Raw genomic sequence first — 20,033 nt, forward strand, 5'->3', positions numbered from 1 at the left:
GGATTTAGCCACCCAAACTTGGTTGGAAGCTTGAGTGGAAAAGGTAGAAGCATTAATAGAACGGTGACGATCTTGGGAGCTAGCGATAAGTGACTCGGGCATCCAAATTTGCTTAGGCCTAGTCTTGTCCCTTGGACCAAACAATCTTGCCACAACTTGCCCATTGGTGGTTCTTGACAATCCATAGTAAGCATTGAAAGCTCTTTCTGTCACACCCGGTTTTAAAGGCAAAACCGAATGCATAAATCACATGTGCGCCAGATCAAATTACACACATATGATGACATAAGTGAATATCAAAGTCAATGTCAAAGCATAAAGATAGTATAACATTATTACATGACCGTAAGTCTTTATATCAATAACACAAAAGTCTAATTAAACTCGTAGTGGATCTTCATTAAGTTCAGCGACTCCACAGGTAGCTGACCGGAGAAACGCACGCCTATTATTATTCCCAATCTTGAAGTACCTCTACGACGTTGACTCGTTCTGAGCAGCAGGTTTAGCAAGGGTGAGTATACTTATGGTTGGTACTCAACAAGCATGGGGAATGTGTAGTCTAAGGCCAATCAAGAATAGGCTAAGGTTTTAATAGCAAGTCAGCATTTTATTAAGTTGGTCAAATTTTATTAGCATTTACTACATGGAAGTATATACCACCCACAATAACATGAACATAAAAGAGATAACCGCAACATAATAACAATGATTTAATTCTTGTCTTTCGATAAATTACTCAAGTGAGGGTCCAGGCTGCTCTTGACCATGAGCACGACTGATCGATCAGTTTTACATCTCTGCAGAGGTTGCACATCTTTACCCACAAGTCGCGTAAAAGTTCAAAAAACTTTAGACCCAACCATGTGGTGCTAGCTAGGCACCATACCACACTTCCGAGGTGTGATTGCATAGGGACGCTATGAGGTCTTTACAAAGTTTTCCCAATCAGGATAGCTCGCTAAGGTTTCATGATCAGCGCAATGCATAAACCTCCCTAGTGGGCATAGGGTTTTAGCCAAGCTCTCTTCCTAAGAGGACCAGGTTATACACCAACTACTGTCTCCCCCTCTTGCCCCTTTCAGGTAAAGCTACCACAAACCAGAGTCCCTAATTAATTAGCTAATACCAGAGCCATATAGTTCTTGTGGTTGTACTATTTTCCTGGGTAGTCGCTCCATGTTCCAATTAAGCATGAATGGTCTTGCATTAATGAAAGGTATAGCATAAATAAATCAGGATTAATAATTGAGTTCATTAACACCACCATATCCCAGTTAAGCAACTAAGCATGTAACCCAACATTATGTAAGCCCGGGTTGATCAAGGTGTAGGGAATAAGACTAGAAAATCCTTAATTAGGTCCCATCATGTTTATAACTTAATGTGCATAGCACAATCATTCTTGAACATGAAAGTAAAGGTTCTTAGGGGGCATTTGCTTCCGGTGACTTATTTTTAGCACGTGTCACATCGAATGTTTAGATACTAATTAGGAGTATTAAACGTAGACTATTTACAAAACTCATTACATAAGTGGAGGCTAAACGGCGAGACGAATCTATTAAGCCTAATTAAGTCTAATTAATCCATTATTAGCAAATGTTTACTGTAGCAACACATTGTCAAATCATGTACTAATTAGGCTTAATAGATTCGTCTCGCCGTTTAGCCTCGACTTATGTAATGGGTTTTATAAATAGTCTACATTTAATACTCCTAATTAGTATCTAAACATTCGATGTGACGGGTGCTAAAAATAAGTCAGCGGAAGCAAACGGGGCCTTAGGATAAAACTATGGTCAAGGACACAACTTGCCTTCTTGCACTTCCTCTTGCTGCTCGTAGTCCTCAAAGGCTTGAGCTTTAAATCCCTCGAGCGACGATCCTTCTAACACGATCACACGAGCACATACAAGCAATCAAAAGAAATAAAATAAGAAACAGTACATCAAAGAATATAAATAGAGAAAAACAAGCTCACAAAGATAAACAACACGTCAAGATGAACTCGTGGATGCAAGAAGCACTAAAAATGGGTCTAGGATGCTAAAGATATGCACTAAACAAGATGCAGGTGCCTATATGCAAGAAAACTAAACTTCCAGGCGCTAACATGAAGAAATTGAGGACCTAAAATGTAATTACACGTATAAACCGAAGGTATAACGTGCAATAGAGCAAAGTTGGACGGCTGGTACTAAAATGTAGAACATCAGAGGCCTAGGCGAAAGAAAATAGGATTTAGATTGAAAGGTTTTTGAACTGCGGTGGACTGCGGAGCAAAAACAGAAAAGCGCAGGAGCTTTTAGCAAGAAGGCGCGGCGCGGTGCGGTTGACTAGTATGCAGCCTGTTTAACTCGGGGCCAGATGGATCTAAGCCGTTGGATCAAGATCCGTCGGCTGGCGGTGGAGTTGGGGGATAGGCAGCGGCGGGGAGCGACGGCGGGCGGCGGTGCGCGGCGGCGGTTCACCGAAGCTGCTCGAAAACGAGCCTCCGGGCTCTGTTTTTGGATGGGAACAAGGCCAGGAAATGGCGGAGGAAACGACGAAGCAGTTTTGGTGGTTGTCGAGGTGGATCTCGCGGTGGCGGCGCGAAGTCCAGCGGTGGCGTGCGGCATGCAGCGTGTGGCTCCGGCGAGCACGGCCAGCACGGGAAAAGCACTGGCGAGCGCAAAAACTCCAAGGCAGCCTTGTCATCATCATGCGAACCTTCAGGCAGAGTCGATGGCGATGGAGAGGCGACGGCGGCGCAGCAAGCTCGGGCGTGGCGGTGAGAAGAAGTGCGGAAGCGCAAAGCTTGAGCAGCTAGGGTTTTGATGAAGGGAGCTGAGGGCGTGCGGCGGCGGGGTTGATATAGCCCTGAGCGGATAAGGCCAGGGTGCGTGTGCGCGCAGAGAAAGCAGAGTGGCGGTTGCGAAGGCGTTGGAGTCCAGGGCGGATGCGGCGACCGCTGGTTGCGAGATCGGTTGGAGGAGAGGGATGATGGGCAGGGCCCGCCGGTCAGCGAAAGGAAGGTGGGGAACGGGAGTGGGCCGATGCAAGGAGATGGGCCGAGCTGGAGCTGGATTGTTTGTTGGGCCGAAAGGAGAAAGAAACGGGCCAAAAGGAAAGGTTTGAAAGGAAAACAACTCAAACTTAAGATTGAATTCAAACACAAATTTGAATTCACCCAAATAAAAAATAATGCACTAGCATGAATGCAACAATGAACTCCTATGATTCATTAATTTAAGTTGAAAAAGATTTTAATTGCCTAAGGAATTTAAATGCAACCTTAGAAATCTTTAGACACATGCACTTAGTTCCTAGCAAATTTTATTAAATTGCAAAACTTGAAAATTAGGGTGTTACATGGAGTCTTGCAATCAATAGCAAAGTGACCATCTTGCCTACACTTGGTACAATATGGAATCTTGGGAGCTTTAGGTCTACTCTTGTGGGCTTGCATGAGCTTAGGTGAGGGAAAACCAAGTCCTTTGTTGTTAAAGTTTATGGCTTTGATGGCCATCATCTCATCATACAAGCGACAACTATTGGTGAGAGTTATGTACCCGGACTTGAGATCAATCACTTGTTGCTTGAGATCCTTTATCTCCCTCATAGCAAGTTCATTTTCTTTCATAAGCTCATCATTCACATTAGATGTCTTCAAGTCACAAGATTTCACTTCAACACTCTTGCCCTTGCATGCTTCACAACTTGATGGTTTCATTGGGGGATTAACCAAGTTGCAATGGGTAGAGGAATCAACCTTCTCAATCAAGTCATCACAAGAGGTGGAGCAATCAACCTTCACAACCTTTGGTTCATTGAATTTGTCATTTGTCATAGCAACAAAGGTAAGCTCAAGATTCTTGTAGCTAGTTGTGAGTTATTGGAATTCCTTCTTCAACTTGGTGTAATCTTTATCAAGATCATCATGAATACCCTTTAACTCAACATTCTTCTTTTCAAGCTCTAGGCACTTAGCTTCATGCTCATTGCATTTGGTAACCAAATTCTTCTTATCTAGCTTGAGCTTGTCAATCTTTTCATTTGACTTGATAATGATCTTAGTGTACTCTTTGACCAAGCTAGCAAGTTCTTCATATGATGGAGGAGTGTACCCATTATCACTATCACTAATATCATCCTTGGATTTGCTCACCTTGCTATCGCCCTTTGCCATAAGGCATATGTCTCGCTTGAAGTAGAGAAGAGCGAAGGTGGTGGAGGTAGATATTCCTTGATAGCCAACACCGCAACACCTTCATTGTCACTATCACTTGAGGAAGAAGTATCTTCAGATGTGTCATCATCGATGACCCATTCTCCAAGATAAGCCTTGCCTTCCTTCTTCTTCTCCTTCTTTTGTGGCTTCCTCTTCTTGTCATGTTTCTTGTTCTTGTGAGGCTTCTTCTTGTGCTTCTTCTCATCATCATCCTTGGATTTGTTCTTGTTCTTGTATTTTCTCTTGTCGGGAAGAGGACATTGATGAGCCAAGTGATCAAGTTCACTACAATTGAAGCATATTCTTGATGGATTTCTTGTTGTCACTTGTAAAGAACTTCTTCTTCTTGTAGTCAAAGTTGACTCCTTTCTAGTCAAGCTTTTTGAGCACCTTGGAACTTCTTCTCACAAGAAGAGCAATATCAACTTCTTCATCATCACTATCATCTTCATCATCACTTGCTTCCTTCTTGATGTGATTTTTCTTTTTCTTTAGTTGCCTTGAGTGCAATATAATTCTTCTTGGAGGAAGAAGCACCATCTTGTTTTGTGTAGCTCATATACATCTCATGGCCATTAACCTTTCGCATGATCTTGGATATGGTGTACTTCTCAAGGTCAACTTGATGAAAGTAGGTGACAATATTGGAGTACTTTTCCTTCGGGAGAATGCTAAGAAATCTTCTTATGATAGCAATCTCCTCCATCTTGATGATGTTAAGGTCATTGAGTTCCTCTACAAGAACATTCAACCGTGAGAACATTTGATTAGCATTTTCATGAGGAAGCATATAAAACCATTAATACTATCCATGATAACTTTATAACTCTCATCTCTCTCATCCTTGGATCCCACATGCATTTCCAACAACTTAACCCAAAGCTCATGAGCATTCTTATGTGTGCGCACCCTATTGAACACTTCCTTGCAAATGCCACGACAAAGGGTGTTACGAGCTTTGGCATTCCATTTTTCATAGTAGGATTTGGCGGATGTGGGATTAGCTTTGTCCACAATGGGGGAAAACCATGTACGACAGCCCTATAGACTCCATTGTCGATGGCATCTAGGTAAGCCTTCATACGAATCTTCCAATAGGAAAAATCATCGCCATTGAACATTGGAGAGGGACCATCTCCGTACATCTTGCTCTAGGCGGTAAAGCCTATCCGATTGAGCACGAGGCTCTGATACTAATTGAAAGGATCAAGATGCCTAAGAGGGGGGTGAATTAGGCTTCTCAAATTTTTGCGGAAATTAAAGCCTATCATCAAGTCTATTCACCCATGTGCCTAAAACCTTAGGAAGTGTGTCTATTCTACTCACACAAAAGTTTTGCAACCTAGTTCCAAACCTATACTAGCATGGCAATTTTAGGAATTGAAATGCAGAAAGTAAATGCGGAATTTAAGTGCAGAAAGTAAAGGGAAAGTTAGAACGCCGATTTTTTCCCAAGGTATCGAAGAGTCGGCACTCTCCCCTAGTCCTCATTGGAGCACGCCGTGAACATGGTTGAGCCTAAGCGAAAGGAAAAGGGAACATAAAAAAACTCGCAGCAATCAAGTTTCTGTACCTTTGGTGCATACAAACTCCAGTTTCTGAACCCAATCTGCGTGGAACAGTTGCACAGGTAATTACGCCAAGTATCAACGATCATAGTCTTGTCTCTGAATGCATCACTTGAGAAGAGCAAGTTGTCCATCAATACTAGATACACATAAGCCTGAAAAAGTCACATTCTTTCTCCTTCACGTTGATGGATGTGACTAGCTTCAACATCTTTTCAACATTTCCCACCTATAAACACGAAGTGCAAATAGTCAAACCAAAAGGATACAAGGCAGCACATACCTTATCAGAATTCCCATGCTTACCTTAAGACCAAAGTTAATCTTCAGCAGCTGAAGTGCCAGCTGACTTCTTAGGAATTTGCTGTGCTTATTGGTCCTAGTAATGGCTGTAATACAGTCAACTATCCTCAAACAATTAAGGTCAATACTAACCCTGCCATGTTATGAAATTCACTTTATATAGGCATCAAATATTCATAAAGAGAAAAACATGGGAAAGTTTTCAGGCAACATTTGTACCCAAACATCACTACTTGATACTTTGTATGCAACTTTATCATGCCCTCAATGTAATATGGAAGCTTAAATCCTAATTATAGGCATAAAGGCTAACGAAATTCATCCGCGCTATAAGTTGCAGATAACTCCTAGTCGGTCTTTCATGTCTACTTTAGTTACCCTGCTTTCCTGGGTTGCAAATGAATATACATTATGACAGACAATCACGCATCTATGAAAATATTACCTCTGGGTGATTGATTCAGCCACCACCACACAGCTACTTTCCCACTCACTTGTATTGAAGTATGATATGCATGAATTCAGGCAGTCTCCCAATATAAGCAGCAGCCCTTCAAGCCCACGGTCCAAAAGGAGGGAAATGACAATAACAAGGAGTTGTTCTGCCTCAGAAGGCGAGAAGATGGAACGCACTTTTCTGTATATTAAACGAATGGAACAATAAAGTAGAATTAACCAGGTAAGCAAATATCATATTTCTCAAGGTTGAAATTAACACAGAAATAGAGTGGTTGTTGCTGAGAAAAACAATCATTATCACAGATTATGGGATAATAGTACAATACAGCCACGTCACACAATTTTGGAATAAAGAAGAATGAACTTAAAATGTCCACTAGATTGGTAAAGCTGAGACAATCCTAGCCTGTTATCATGAAACAATAGTGACAGACTCTGTTCCAGGCAAATATTGATATAGCATCATAATGTCAGACAAAAACATAGACATATTCTACCAATACAAGTATTGCACTGGACATTCTATTGCAGACAGAACTTGGCAACACAAAACACCAAAGAGAGTATGCTTTGAATTTCACATGCAAATAATTAAACACAATCATCCTATGCTGATTTTACATTGATGTCTACCAGTTTAGGTTTTATAACTGAACAGCAAGCAGAAATACTTAATAACAATATCCACCGTGTTAAAAAGATTGTACCTGATTTTGCAGCAAGCAGATACAACTCTTAACCATGCAATGATGTTATGAGGTGGACCAACACAAGAGCTATCTGGTAATTGAATAACCGTAAGTTTATAATTTGAATATGAAAGCTACTGGACAGTACTTAACGAATGACCTGAATATTTTCAGAATTTTCACCATTCTGAGGGTGGCAATTCCAAGATGGAGTGAATTGCATGTAAGTGACAACCCATTAGTAAAGGAAGAAAAACTTGTACGAAACAAACCTGCAGTAGCACTTTCAGATGTTGAAGCTTTAGTGCCAGGAGTCTCAAATAGATACCCATAGCTAAGCATAGCACATTTTAGAACAGAGTAGCTTGGAAAATACCAAAGGTTGACCAGCAGTTTATTATCCTGAAATCAGTAAAAAACTATTTGCTGAAGGTTCAATGGTAGAGAAAAAGGAGAACACATTTTATGACTGTATTACCTCATCTAGGGAAAGAATACTATCCCAAAAGTCGGTTGCAGAAGCTTGTAACTTCTTGTCGGATGAATACAACACTGACAGGTAGTGGCATAAGGATGAATTATAGTACGAGAACAAAACGCCGATCTAAATAGAGTTGACAAACAAATTCTTACACTTGGTTAGCGTCCACGATGTTATAGAGTCTTCAACAGAACCACCTATGTGAACCAACTTCAGAAGCCATCCATCCATCAGCATGCCTTCAAGAAACCCCTCTCCTACAAAAAATAATATGAGGAAGTTGCTGAAATTAACCGCGAGTAACAAAGTCAAGACCAAGAACAGGAGATGGATAGAGACAAAAGACAGCCGTAAATGTTGAACTAACAGATGTGTGAAAGAATACTAAACCATATAAGTATATAACCATAGTGGCGCAGGAAGAGAAAACAAGTTCAGTCAATTCAAACACTATAAATGTATAATAGACTTTAGTTAAGAATCAGAACAATACGCACTGGGAAAACTGGAAGAACAAACCTTGTTGGATCTCTAGATCAAAATCTGGATGCTCACTCGCACAGAATGATTGCAAAAGTTGACAATTTTCAACTCCCATACTGCAAAGGTTTGAGGGGGCCTTCTGCAAGGATAATATAGTGGTCCGAAATAAAATATAGTGGTCCGAAATTAAAAAAAAAAAGGAAACTATCTGGAGGTCTGAGAACAAACAAACAGAATAAAAGTCATGTGACCTGGCAGTCAAAAATTTGTTGACCCCATGGGGGTACATCATCTCTAGCATCCAACTCTTTGGCCTGCAAACTCAAGAAGAAGAAACATCAATACAAAAGGAGGGGACGGGAGGGGGATTGATAGTACTCATACTTGAGGAAGAGGATGTAGTCAGACAATTATCTTTTCCTCACAGTCCTCGAATATTTTGCAAAACGTAATCTCATTCTCCCTAACATTCGTGTTTTCATCATCTGAACCATATCCTCTGGGGGCATGCCTAGACCTGGCAGCCTTAACTTTGAGCTTGTCCTTGCCAGTTTCAAAGTAATCAAGTAGGAGATCGTCCAAGCCGATAACCTTCTTCCTGAAAGTAAAGAGACATCGGTAGGCTCGGTAAATCACTGAAGGTGTATAGTACCTAATTATGTAGAGTGCTTGATTGCCACTGCTGACCTTGAGTGCAAACTTTTGTATTCTCCTGTAGGCCACAAGGGTTCTACATTTCTGAAGGCCTATTTGGTATGGCTCTGTGATTAGACAGGTTCCTGCTACATATTACTGCTACTTGGATTGTATCATAACGACATAGTCATTTCGCAGCTCCAATTCCATTACAACTCTAAATCGCAGCAACCAGCGGATTGCCCTGACCCCAGCTACACCGAGCATCCACAAGCCCCCCTAAATGAAGGATTCCTCCGATTGGGATGGGAGGAAAAGAAGCAGAGGCGACAGATCTGTACCTCTTGGCGGGGCACGGGGCGGGGAGCAGGGGACCCTCCTCCTTCTCAAAGTCGAGGGGCTCATCCATCACCATCTCTCTCGAGATCGAGGTCGTGTGGTGCAGGAGGAGGGGATCCCCTCCTTAAATTAAGTTACTGTCATAGAACATAGAGAAAATTCATCTACTCTTTTCAAGTATTCATCACTGTAAGGAGATTGCAGAACTATAATCACATTATATGCAGGTTTGGCTTCTTTGTATTCTATAAAGCATACTGCAAATTGAAACTGGTTTTTTTTAATTTAATTTCGAAACAAATCGTACATCTGGACATCAGAGAACCAACCTTATATAACCTACAAAGTACATCTGTATGTATACTCAAACAGTCAAACTAACCAAAGCTCTACGAACTAATATCTCCGGTGTTCACCATTCAGTACCACATCACCAATCACCTTTACCGTTTACCAAAACCGTGGAAATGGAATAACAGAAATACATATGTTAGAGCGTTACTAGAGGTCTTGAGGATATACATTGCACGATTCCTCTAACGTTGCTGCCGTTCTTCAGTCCTCTTGCCGACGATACACCTTGCCCCCTCCACCTCTGTAAGCTGTCGCGGTCCTGGTCGAACTGGATTCGTGGACGGCGCACACCGGAGGCCGGACGGTGAAGATGGAGCCCCTGCAGGCTGCAGCTCCGCAGGCACGATGCGTTGACCGCCTGACAGAGATAACATGGAGCAATCGACGCTCGAGGGCTTGAGCAGGCGCGCGGCGGCGCGGCGTGGTGGACCGGCGGGCGGGCGGCCGGCGGCGGCGGCGGCTGGCGACTCGCGGTTGCGGCGGCTAGCCGGCGGGTTGGGCTGGGCTGGGGGCTCTGGGTCGGTCACATGACCTAGGGGGCTGGGATGGGCTGAATACTGCTGGGTCCTTGGGCCAATACTGGGCCTTCCAGTGCAAGTGGCAAGAGAACTGTGGGCCAATAATGGATAGGCTGTTTTTTTTCCGGTATTTCTATCTAACTTCCGGAAGCGAGATAGTTATTTGGTTTCAATAGCTTTAAGATTTGTGCGCGAGCTACCAGCTCTCCGATCACCCTTCTCTTCTTCCTCTCCTCTTTCTCTTTCCTTAATCCCCACGCCACCGTTGGCTCCCGCGCCGTCAAGGAGGCGCGATCGAAAGAGCGAGCAAGAGGTGGGGAGAGCGACCGGCGATGAGGTCGCCACCAGCCGAGGTGGTGGTGGAGGCGAGGGTAGGGTTAAGGTTAGAGTTCGTGGTTGTTGGGGTGGGAACTCCAATGGCCGGCGGCCATAGAAGAGAAGGGGGTGGGGGTGGTGCGGAAGCCTGGCGATGGTGGTGGGTTGGTCGGTAGTGGAGACGAGGTGGCGCAGGAGCGCTCCCGGCCGGCCGAGGCTGGACCCCGACGGGCTACGGCCGCTGGTGGGGGCGACAAGCTAAGGAGTAGGAAGGGTGAGATCGCGTCGGGGCAGGCGGTGCACCTGCCACCAGTCAGGGTGGTGGAGGTGGGGTTGGGCGGAGGAAGAAGAAGAGAAAAGTGATTGGCCTTGAATGTGACGAAAGCTTCATCTCCTATCTAGGTTCCAAAAGCTAGATAGGAGCCCCCGTGGGTCGATCCATCAATTTGGTGGCGTGATGCTACTATGGATGGAGGCCTCTCTAGTTTGAGCCTATAATATACTCTCTTCGTATCGAAATATTTATCATTGTTAACTTTTTCTTGCAATGTTTGACCATTCGTCTTATTTAAAAATTTATTGCATATGTAAAAAAGATAAATCTTGATTAAAATACCTATGATGGTACATAAATTTTTGTAAATAAGATGGATAGTCAAACGTTATGATCGAGCGATAAATATTTTGACACCGAGGTAGTATTACGACTCTTATTATCGCACCGCGAGAGTTTTTGCCGTGTGGAGCACTAATTCGTCCCGTAGCTGCTCGATACGTGCAGCGCCGGTTCTAGCAAGTAACGGACCTGCATGAAGGGCATATGCTATCCAATACAACATCGTCGCTGCGTTGGTCGTCCATTGCATGTCACCATCCGCCGATCCAGACTCCTGCTACCACAGCTAGATGTTCGTTCCCATTCGTTGTAATTTCTACATCGACCGGTCGTTTCCTCCACCTCCATCTGTCTTTCTAGCTACAAAATTAATTAGGATCCGTTATATATATGGTGTTTTTTCTTAAGTAAGAATATCACCTCATTTATTTACTTCCGGAACGACGTACAGGAAAATCAACAAAGATCAACCAGAACCAAGAAAACGGGGGCAATGGGCCAGTGGCAATGTATGGTGTAACTAACAATATAGGACTCGTTTGGTAGGGCTCCGAGAGCGGCTCCTTGAGCAGCTTTTCCCGAAGTCCTGCCAAACGACGCGCGCGCAGCAAAACGGCTCCGGCTCCGGCGGCAGAGCCCTGCAAATCACGCTCTCTGGAGCCCTTTCGAGGAGGCGGAGCCAAAAAAAAACGGCTCCCACGGCTCCTCCTCGGCCGTTTCCCACGCTTGCCCTCAAGGAGGGCCCGCAGGCAGGCTAAGCGACGGGGAGCTGGCTGGCATGGTGACAGGGGACCCGAGGGCCGGGTGGCGACTCGAGACAGTGTAGCGACGGGGATGGTGGTGGAGCTTAGTGTTGGCGGCGAGCTGAGGTGGAGCAGCGCCAGGGACCCAAGGGCCGGGCGACGATGGGGGGCCGGGCAGCGACAGGGAGCGGGGCGGCGAGGGGGGGCGGGCGGCATGTGAGGGAGAAAGCGGCAGAAGCTAGAGGAGATGGGAAAAGGATAAGGCAGAAGGAGATGGGGAACACGGAGGAAAAAGAAAAGGGGAAGGGAAAAAAAGAAAAGGTGAAGAAAAAAAAGAAGAAAAAAGGAGAAGGAGAAAGAATCCCTTTTCATTTATTTTTTTAATTCAAATGGACTTAAATTATAAATTATTATTAAACATTCAATTCATCTATTAAAAAAATATATATCCAAGGGCATATAGGACATTTGACCTCTTATATCCATAGCTAATAATATAGGAGAAGCCGTTTTGCCAAATCCCTTCGAAAACGGCTCCATGGACACCAAAGAAGCCAGAGCTGAAGTCGTTTTAGGAGGAGCCCGAACCCTGCCAAACTGATCCATAATATCGCTGTCCTGCCTAGTTAGCAGCAAGGTAGAGAGCTTGTTGGGTACGTTCCAGTGATGCGATGCGACGCACGCTAGACGACATGCACATTAGCTCTCGTCGACGTTGACATCGACGCTCATCATCTATCGTCATTTTCTACGCACGCACGCACCGATTCCTCCGAAGACAATATAGCAAACAACAACCAGCTAGCTTACGCAATCAGTGACCGCATCAATCGATCTCTGTACTCTTCTGTTGTTGCAGGATTTCCTTGCATCTCCAGCGGCAGATATGATGTTACATGTATACAGCTGATTCAACTTTATCATCAACATTATCAAACGTTATCATCAACCTGATGATGGTAGGTTTATATATAACCGTATATACACTTTCCGCGCTCGTCAACCAATGAACCCATTTATTCAACATTTTCTATCTGCTACCTTGGTTGTTATTTCGTTCCAGACAAACACAGATATGACATATGCATTGGTAGCTATCATGGTTGCTAGCCCCAGAAAGTCAATTTCGTGTACAGACGCTCAACTCAGTTCTAGAAGAACTTGGCTGGATAGGAATTTCAATTCAACTTTTTCTGTTAGCTACAGCTCTTTGAAGATTGTACATGTACGGGTGTATGCATATGGTCCCAAAAATTCATACCCAATTCACTACTACACAATGCCTTATCACCGCCGGCTCTAAAGTGGCCTTCACCGCCGGATTCGGATCCGTCGTATGAAAGGTGGCAATGATCGGGGTACCCCATCACCGCCAGTTCTCGAACCGATGGTGATGTCCATTAAAAACCAAAAAAATAAAAAACAGCAGCCCCACCAGCTGTCGGTCGGCCGTCGCTGCCCGCCACCGCTACGGCCTCGCCAGCCCTGTCGGATCAGAGAGAGAGGGACTCACCGGCTGCCGAGCCGCCTGCCTGGATCTTGCCACCTGACACCAGGATCTCGCTGCCCGACACTTGGACCTCGTTGCCCACTGCTCCTCCATGTCGAGCCTACCTTGATCTCGCCACCCGCCGCTCCTCGAAGTTGAGCCCGCTTGGATCTCGCCGTCCGTCGCTTCTCGAAGTCAAGCCCACATGGATCTCGCCGGCGCTCCTCGCCCCCCCCCCAACACGCCGCCGCTCCTTGAAGTCAAGCTGTCGCTGGCGCAGCTGCTCCTCAGCTTGCTAGCCGCTGCCGCCGCTCCTCACTACAGTCATGAGTTGTGAGGGGTGCGCGGAGGGGGGAGGAGAGGGGCGGCGATATCTTTGGACAAGGAAAGCGGGGAGGGAAGAAAGAGAGGGGGAGAGGGGGAAGGGAGATAAGGCCGATGGCGGAGGGAAGGGAGAGAGAGGGCTGGTAGCGGAGGGAAGGGAGAGAGAGGGCTGGTAGCGGAGGGAAGGGAGAGGTCGGAAGAAGGAGCGAAGAGGATTGGAGGGAGGAGAGGGGGAGGGACCGAGGGAGGGAGGAGAAGGGCCGGGGAGAAGTGGTTGGTGCGGGGGTTTGGACGCGAGGCTCGGTCAAAACTAAAGCAAATAAAAATTTTGGGCTTCGGGAACCACCATCACCGCCGGTTTGTAATACGAGCCGGCGGTGATAGTACTTTTCACCACCGGTTTTGACGTCTTACGGCCCCATTTGCTATAGAACCGACGATTATACTATATCACCACTGGTTTAACTAAAACAGTTGCTGATAGGCCGTCTTGATAGCAAATTGTGTAGTAGTGATTAAAAACAAGCGAAACTATATATATCTCTTTCCAACGATTACATTTCTGATCAAATATTGGCATAGTATGTAGTTTTGCGATTGATTTCATTGATCCTTTCAATCGTTTTTTTAGTTTGTTCTTCTTAACTACCAAATTTTTGGTTTGCTATATATTAAATTAGATTCCATTAATTATGCATAGTGTCTTTCTATAATTCTAATGAAGTTGAGAAGATCTCACTGCATACACGGTGCAGGTGCTAGACTGACGTATATGCTACCTCCAAACTAGCTACAAGTCTAGAACCGGCGCGGCCGGCCGACCCAACAAGAAATACAAACCAAGCTGCAACTTGGGCATCAGGTGTGCGTTCGTGTGCGGCCGGAGAGCGAGCTCCACAACTCCAGTAAATCTAGCAGCCAAGCGCCACCACTACAGATGAAGTGTGGCACAGCATATATATATAAAGGTAAAGAGGTAGCGAGAGTGACGGACAAAGAAAGAAATAAAGAAATCAAAGCCTACGAGAGCGAGGCAGGGATGGGCCGGACGAGGGACATGCTGTGCGGTGCAGCGGTTGCATCCTCTGCCTTGTCATCTTCTCCAGCCTCGGGCGGCCGTCGTCGCCGCTCGCCGCCACCGCTTCTTCCCTTGGTGGCGGCGTTGCTCATCATCTCAACCAGCAGCAGCCTCGTCTGGTGTGCGGCGGCGGCGGCGGCGAAGGGCGGGGCGGGCCGGAATGTGATCACGCACATCAAGGGCTTCGAGGGCCCGCTGCCCTTCCACCTCGAGACAGGGTCGGCAACTAGTTCATCAATTTGTTGGTGCAAGTTCTGCACGCATGGCATCAGTAGTTGCTGCTGCTCATGGGGATCGATCGATATATAATTGTTTGGTATGCCGCAGGTACGTGGAGGTGGACGAGGAGCACGGCGCGCGGCTCTTCTACTACTTCATCGCGTCGGAGAGGAACCCGGCGGAGGACCCGCTCATCCTCTGGATCACCGGCGGCCCCGGATGCTCCGCCCTCTCCGGCCTCCTCTTCGAGATCGGTCAGTACCCCGGCCGCCTATATGCATGGCTGCGGCTTCGCTCGTCAATTCCTTCTTCTCCTTAGTCCTTCGCCGAGCGCTTAGACGGCGACGATGCTCATGCTCAAAAATCATATCCATGCTCATGTTCATGGACCGCCGGCACAGGAGACGTACGTGGCAGTGTAAAATGGTTTTGCGTTAGCCGGCCGGCGGCATGTACAATACATGATCCACCGTGCGTCCATCCATCGTTGTAATTGCTGCCTCTATTTAATAGTAATTAATTACGTTAGATACAGTGTTGCACCTAGCTTAGCACGATACGAAATACTTCACTATACACCGGAAATCAAAGGCCACTTAGACCTTGTTTAGTTGCCAAAGTTTGGAGGCGCCAAATTACTGCTACAACACTGTAGCACACTGTAGCGTTTTGTTTGTATTTGTGAATTATTGTCCAAACATTGACTAATTAGGCTCAAAAGATTCGTCTCGCAAAGTACAACAAAACTGTGCAATTAGTTTTTAATTTCATCTACATTTAGTACTCCATGCATGTATCGCAAGTTTGATGTGACAGGGAATAATCTTCTTTTTGCATAGTGCCAAAGTTGGGAGTTTGGGGTGAGCTTAGGGCCTTGTTTAGTTGGGGAATTTGGGAGGTGCCAAATTACTGTTACAACACTGTAGCACACTGTAGCGTTTCGTTTGTATTTGTGAATTATTGTCCAAATATTGACTAATTAGGCTCAAAAGATTCGTCTCGCAAAGTACAACAAAACTGTGCAATTAGTTTTTAATTTCATCTACATTTAGTACTCCATGCATGTACCACAAGTTCGATGTGATGGGGAATCTTCTTTTTGCATAGTGTCAAAGTTGGGAGTTGGGAGTAACTAAACATGGCCTAGGTCTTGTTTAGTTGCTCAAAGTTTGGAGGCGCAAAATTACTGTTATAGCACTGTAGCACACTGTAGCGTTTCGTTTGTATTTGTGAATTATTATTCAAATATTGACTAATTAGGCTCAAAAGATTCGTCTCGCAAAGTACAACAAAACTGTGCAATTAATTTTTGATTTCGTCTACATTTAGTACTCTATACATGTACCGCAAGTTTGATGTGATGGGGAATCTTCTTTTTGCATAGTATCAAAGTTGGGAGTTTTGAGGGAACTAAACATGACCTTACTCTGACCGGTTAACTTGGTATGCATGAGCACGAGTCATATGTTGTGATCGCGACCGAGCAGCAGAGCGCGACAGCGTGCGTACTATAGCGATCTAGCCTCCTGTAGCGACCGCCAGAGCAACGGGGTGGGATGGAACGTCAGGAGCTAGCTAGCGTCCAGCAAACAGCCGTAGCATAGACCAGTGCCAAGTGGTGCCAAAACACATGACGCCGACGATGACGATACGGTTGTCGATGGCCCGTTGCCCGGCCTGCCCGAGCTAGCATAGCAGCACATCACCCAAAACCGTAGCACTATGGACTACGGTTTCCTTCTCTTCGACAGCAACAGCCGGCCGCAATCTTTTCTTTTGGTAGCAGCCCTACAGGCTACAACTCATCTGGCTTCTACACTAGCTAGGGTTAATTTATATGAAGATTAGGGTTAATTATATTATTTTTTATAATGGTAAAGATGGGTAATTTAGCTACTGGGTTACTTCAACTATTTTTACGATGGCAGAGGTGGCTATTTTTTAGAACGATTTTCTTTAGGCACCATAGAAGAGAAACGCTTTAATCCTTATATTGCTACTGATGATTCAATAAAGTATTTTTACATCGAATACACATACACCATAGAAATGCCATTTCGAATTAACCTTTTTGCTGCATGATGACTACAAATTAAGTTCGCTATTAACTCCCTCGTCTCAATACTGGATGATGCATTGGTGCAGGCCCTCTCAAGTTCGATGTGGCGGGGTACACTGAAGGTTTCCCGCGCCTCGTCTACTTCGAGGATTCATGGACCAAGGTGAGCAACGTCATCTTCCTGGACGCGCCGGTGGGCACGGGCTTCTCCTACTCGCGGGAGGAGGCCGGCCTCAACGTCAGCCTCACGGGATCTGGGCGGCAGCACCACACCTTCCTCCGCAAGTGGCTGGCCGAGCACCCGGAGTTCGCGTCCAACCCGCTCTACATCGGCGGCGACTCCTACTCCGGCTACACCGTGCCCGTCACCGCGCTGGACATCGCCACCCACAACGACGACCCCAAGCTGAACCTGGTGGGGTACCTGGTCGGCAACGCGGGGACGGACGACCGGTACGACTCGGGCGGCAAGGTGCCGTTCATGCACGGCATGGGGCTCATCTCCGACGAGCTCTACGAGGCCGCCAAGGCCGGGTGCGGCGGCGACTTCTACCGGAGGCCAGACCCCGCCAACGCGCGGTGCGCCAGCGCGATGATGGCCATCAACATGGTGACCTTCGCCGTGAACCCGGTGCACATCCTGGAGCCCTTCTGCGGCGCGGCGGTGCGCGGCCCCAGCATCTTCCAGGGCTACGGCGGCGGCAGGCGGTCGATGCTGGTGCAGGACGACGTCGGGCACCCGGGCTTCTTGGAGAAGAGTAGGCTGAACCTCCCCGTGGAGTGCAGGGACAACGGGTACCGGCTGTCCTATATCTGGGCGGACGACCCGGAGGTGAGGGAGACGCTGGGCATCCACGAGGGGTCCATTGGCTCCTGGAGCCGGTGCACGATGCTGACGCACTTCACGCACGACCTCACCACCGTCATCCCACACCATGTCAACCTCACCAAGGCAGGATACAAGGCGCTCGTCTACAAGTAACAATTATTCTTGATCCTTACACGAAGCTTTAACATATATTCTTAATTATATCACCGGCCAGATCAGTGAGTGATCGGATGAATTGAATTGGTGGTGTATGCAGCGGCGACCATGACATGGACATGACCTTCGTGGGCTCCCAGGAGTGGATCAGATCGATCGGCTACCCCATCGTCAGCGACTGGAGGCCATGGTTCGCCAACCGACAGGTCGCAGGGTGAGTTGCTTGCTCACTCTGTTCACCTCCAATCTGGTCTTCCGATCCTAATGCCTTCTCATGGATCTATCCTATTTCTCTTTTGGTAGGTTCACAAGGACTTACGCCCACAACCTCACTTTCGCCACTGTAAAGGTATGATATGGATGAATGCACTATGATGTGTAATTGTGTATGAATACGGGATATACAGTTACCGATTTATCTGTTCTTCAAAAAAATGCATAACAGGGAGGAGGGCACACAGCTCCGGAGTACAGGCCCAAGGAGTGCCAGGCCATGTTGGATCGATGGACCTCAGCAGCAGGGCAGCTGTGAAGAACTTATTGGGGGGGGGGGGGGGGGGCTGAGAATATCAACAGAGTGTATACTGCAGTGGACGTCCTTCCATCTTGTTATCAAAGATGTAATAAGATTAAAACAGGCTCAAATTCATTGGGAAAGCGCGCGGTCATAGGAGCAGCTTGTACTTAACTGAACAGGACGAGCTTAATTATCAGCTCATTATACTACTTGGAACCTTTTTGACCAAGATACTGTTGTCCAAATACTTGGCACACTTTACGTGTCTCAATGTATGCACCTTTTTCCCTCAACTTACATAATGGTGCATCCAATTTGTGCTGTTAGTCAAAAATGACATACAACCACAAGAAATAATTAAAATCCGATACCTAATGTTATTGTCACCACACCCTGTAACACAGAACAATAGCTAAGACCCTGTCCTGCCTCCTTTTCCTGGACTCCGATTCGATTCGCTTGCCATTTCAGGTTTCCCGGTAGCTCAGTAGGAAATGTAGGGACTCCGGAATATAATTGACGTTGGCCCTGACTGATGTGTTAGAGCAACTCCAAGAATACTTCAAAAAATTCTTCCTCAAAACTATGTATTGGGGGTTCTTCTAAAAAAATTCAGCAGATCGCTAATAAATAGCCAATATTTTAAAACAGGCCACATCATCGTATTGGGTCCATCGAGAGGGACGCGCGAGCGTGCGGGAATCAGGATTGGGGGAAGAATGCCAACGCTAAAATATACGCGGTGGTAGGCTGTCTTTTAGCGTTTGCTAAAAAATTAGGAAAGGTTTGGGTGGACTGTTGGAGTTCATTTTTTCTCCACTTTTTCCTAAAAAAAGTATTGGGGGTAAGATTAGCAGCCTCTTGGAGTTACTCTTATGTTATCGTGTACTGACCAAACCCCTGTTGTCATCTCAGGTAGCAATACCTACGGCTGTCGTTATAACTGAAATGTCCACGTGCCAAGAGATTGTTTCATTATTATTTTACTAGTAAAATGCCCGTGCGTTAATTGATTGTATTTTTTAAACTTATGATATTTTTTATTTCCATCATTAAATTTTTATTGCACTTATTGGATGTCTACACTAGAAAATCCAAAAAAAATTGACTTAATTATTTCCTTCGACTCAAATACCCATTAAATTAAAACTTTTTTTATTCAAGCAAGAGAGTTGCTACATAAAAACATGTAACCATGTTGTGCCATACAAAGCGACCATATTTTACATATATTCGCTTAGCAAACACCGTTGTTGTTCGAACATAGTGTATATACGTTGGTAGACGCAGATCCATTTCTAAGTGCAAGTAGCATAGCGTACAACCAGCCTGCACCGACGCTGCTCAATATGTGATAATTTTTATCTTCATATGTATTTTTTCTACTCTAGTACATATTGGACTCTTAATAAATATCATGTTTTTTCAAGCGACGACAAACAGTTCCTAAAGTTTGGAACTATGACCACTGCCACGTATGGCAGGGGATGGTGGATGCCCCACGAGGTTTCCTTAATTTTACTCGTATAATCCTAAATGGTAGGAGTGCTTCTCGAGGAGAGGTCAAAGGATCAAATTCCTTCCATGCATTTTTTTTTATTTTTACTTGCCTATTTAATTTTCAGCAGAGATTTTTCTCGTGGGC

At 45.7% G+C, this 20,033-nt stretch overlaps 1 protein-coding gene and 1 pseudogene across 1 annotated transcript; one reads left to right on the forward strand and one right to left on the reverse strand.

The window, feature by feature from the left end:
* Positions 1 to 267: 267 nt before the first annotated feature.
* Positions 268 to 10,029, reverse strand: LOC101780525 (annotated as a pseudogene).
* A 4,378-nt stretch (positions 10,030 to 14,407) lies between these two features.
* Positions 14,408 to 18,635, forward strand: LOC101780930 (serine carboxypeptidase-like 2). Its single transcript, XM_004983439.4, has 6 exons — positions 14,408 to 14,826; positions 14,936 to 15,081; positions 16,973 to 17,864; positions 17,972 to 18,085; positions 18,175 to 18,220; positions 18,317 to 18,635. The coding sequence occupies exons 1-6, from the start codon at positions 14,468 to 14,470 to the stop codon at positions 18,401 to 18,403; spliced, it is 1,644 nt and encodes a 547-aa protein (XP_004983496.2). The 5' UTR covers positions 14,408 to 14,467; the 3' UTR covers positions 18,404 to 18,635.
* Positions 18,636 to 20,033: the final 1,398 nt, after the last annotated feature.

Source organism: Setaria italica, chromosome IX (assembly GCF_000263155.2).
Source record: "Setaria italica strain Yugu1 chromosome IX, Setaria_italica_v2.0, whole genome shotgun sequence".
In the NCBI taxonomy this organism is placed as follows: Eukaryota; Viridiplantae; Streptophyta; class Magnoliopsida; order Poales; family Poaceae; genus Setaria; species Setaria italica.

Excerpts from the sequence above, each read along its gene's own strand:
- LOC101780930 (XM_004983439.4), top strand. The coding sequence starts at position 14,468 with ATGAAGTGTGGCACAGCATATATATATAAAGGTAAAGAGGTAGCGAGA. Across the intron at positions 15,082-16,972 it reads CGGCCTCCTCTTCGAGATCG|GCCCTCTCAAGTTCGATGTG; the intron begins GTCAGTACCCCG and ends GCATTGGTGCAG. Across the intron at positions 17,865-17,971 it reads TACAAGGCGCTCGTCTACAA|CGGCGACCATGACATGGACA; the intron begins GTAACAATTATT and ends TGGTGTATGCAG.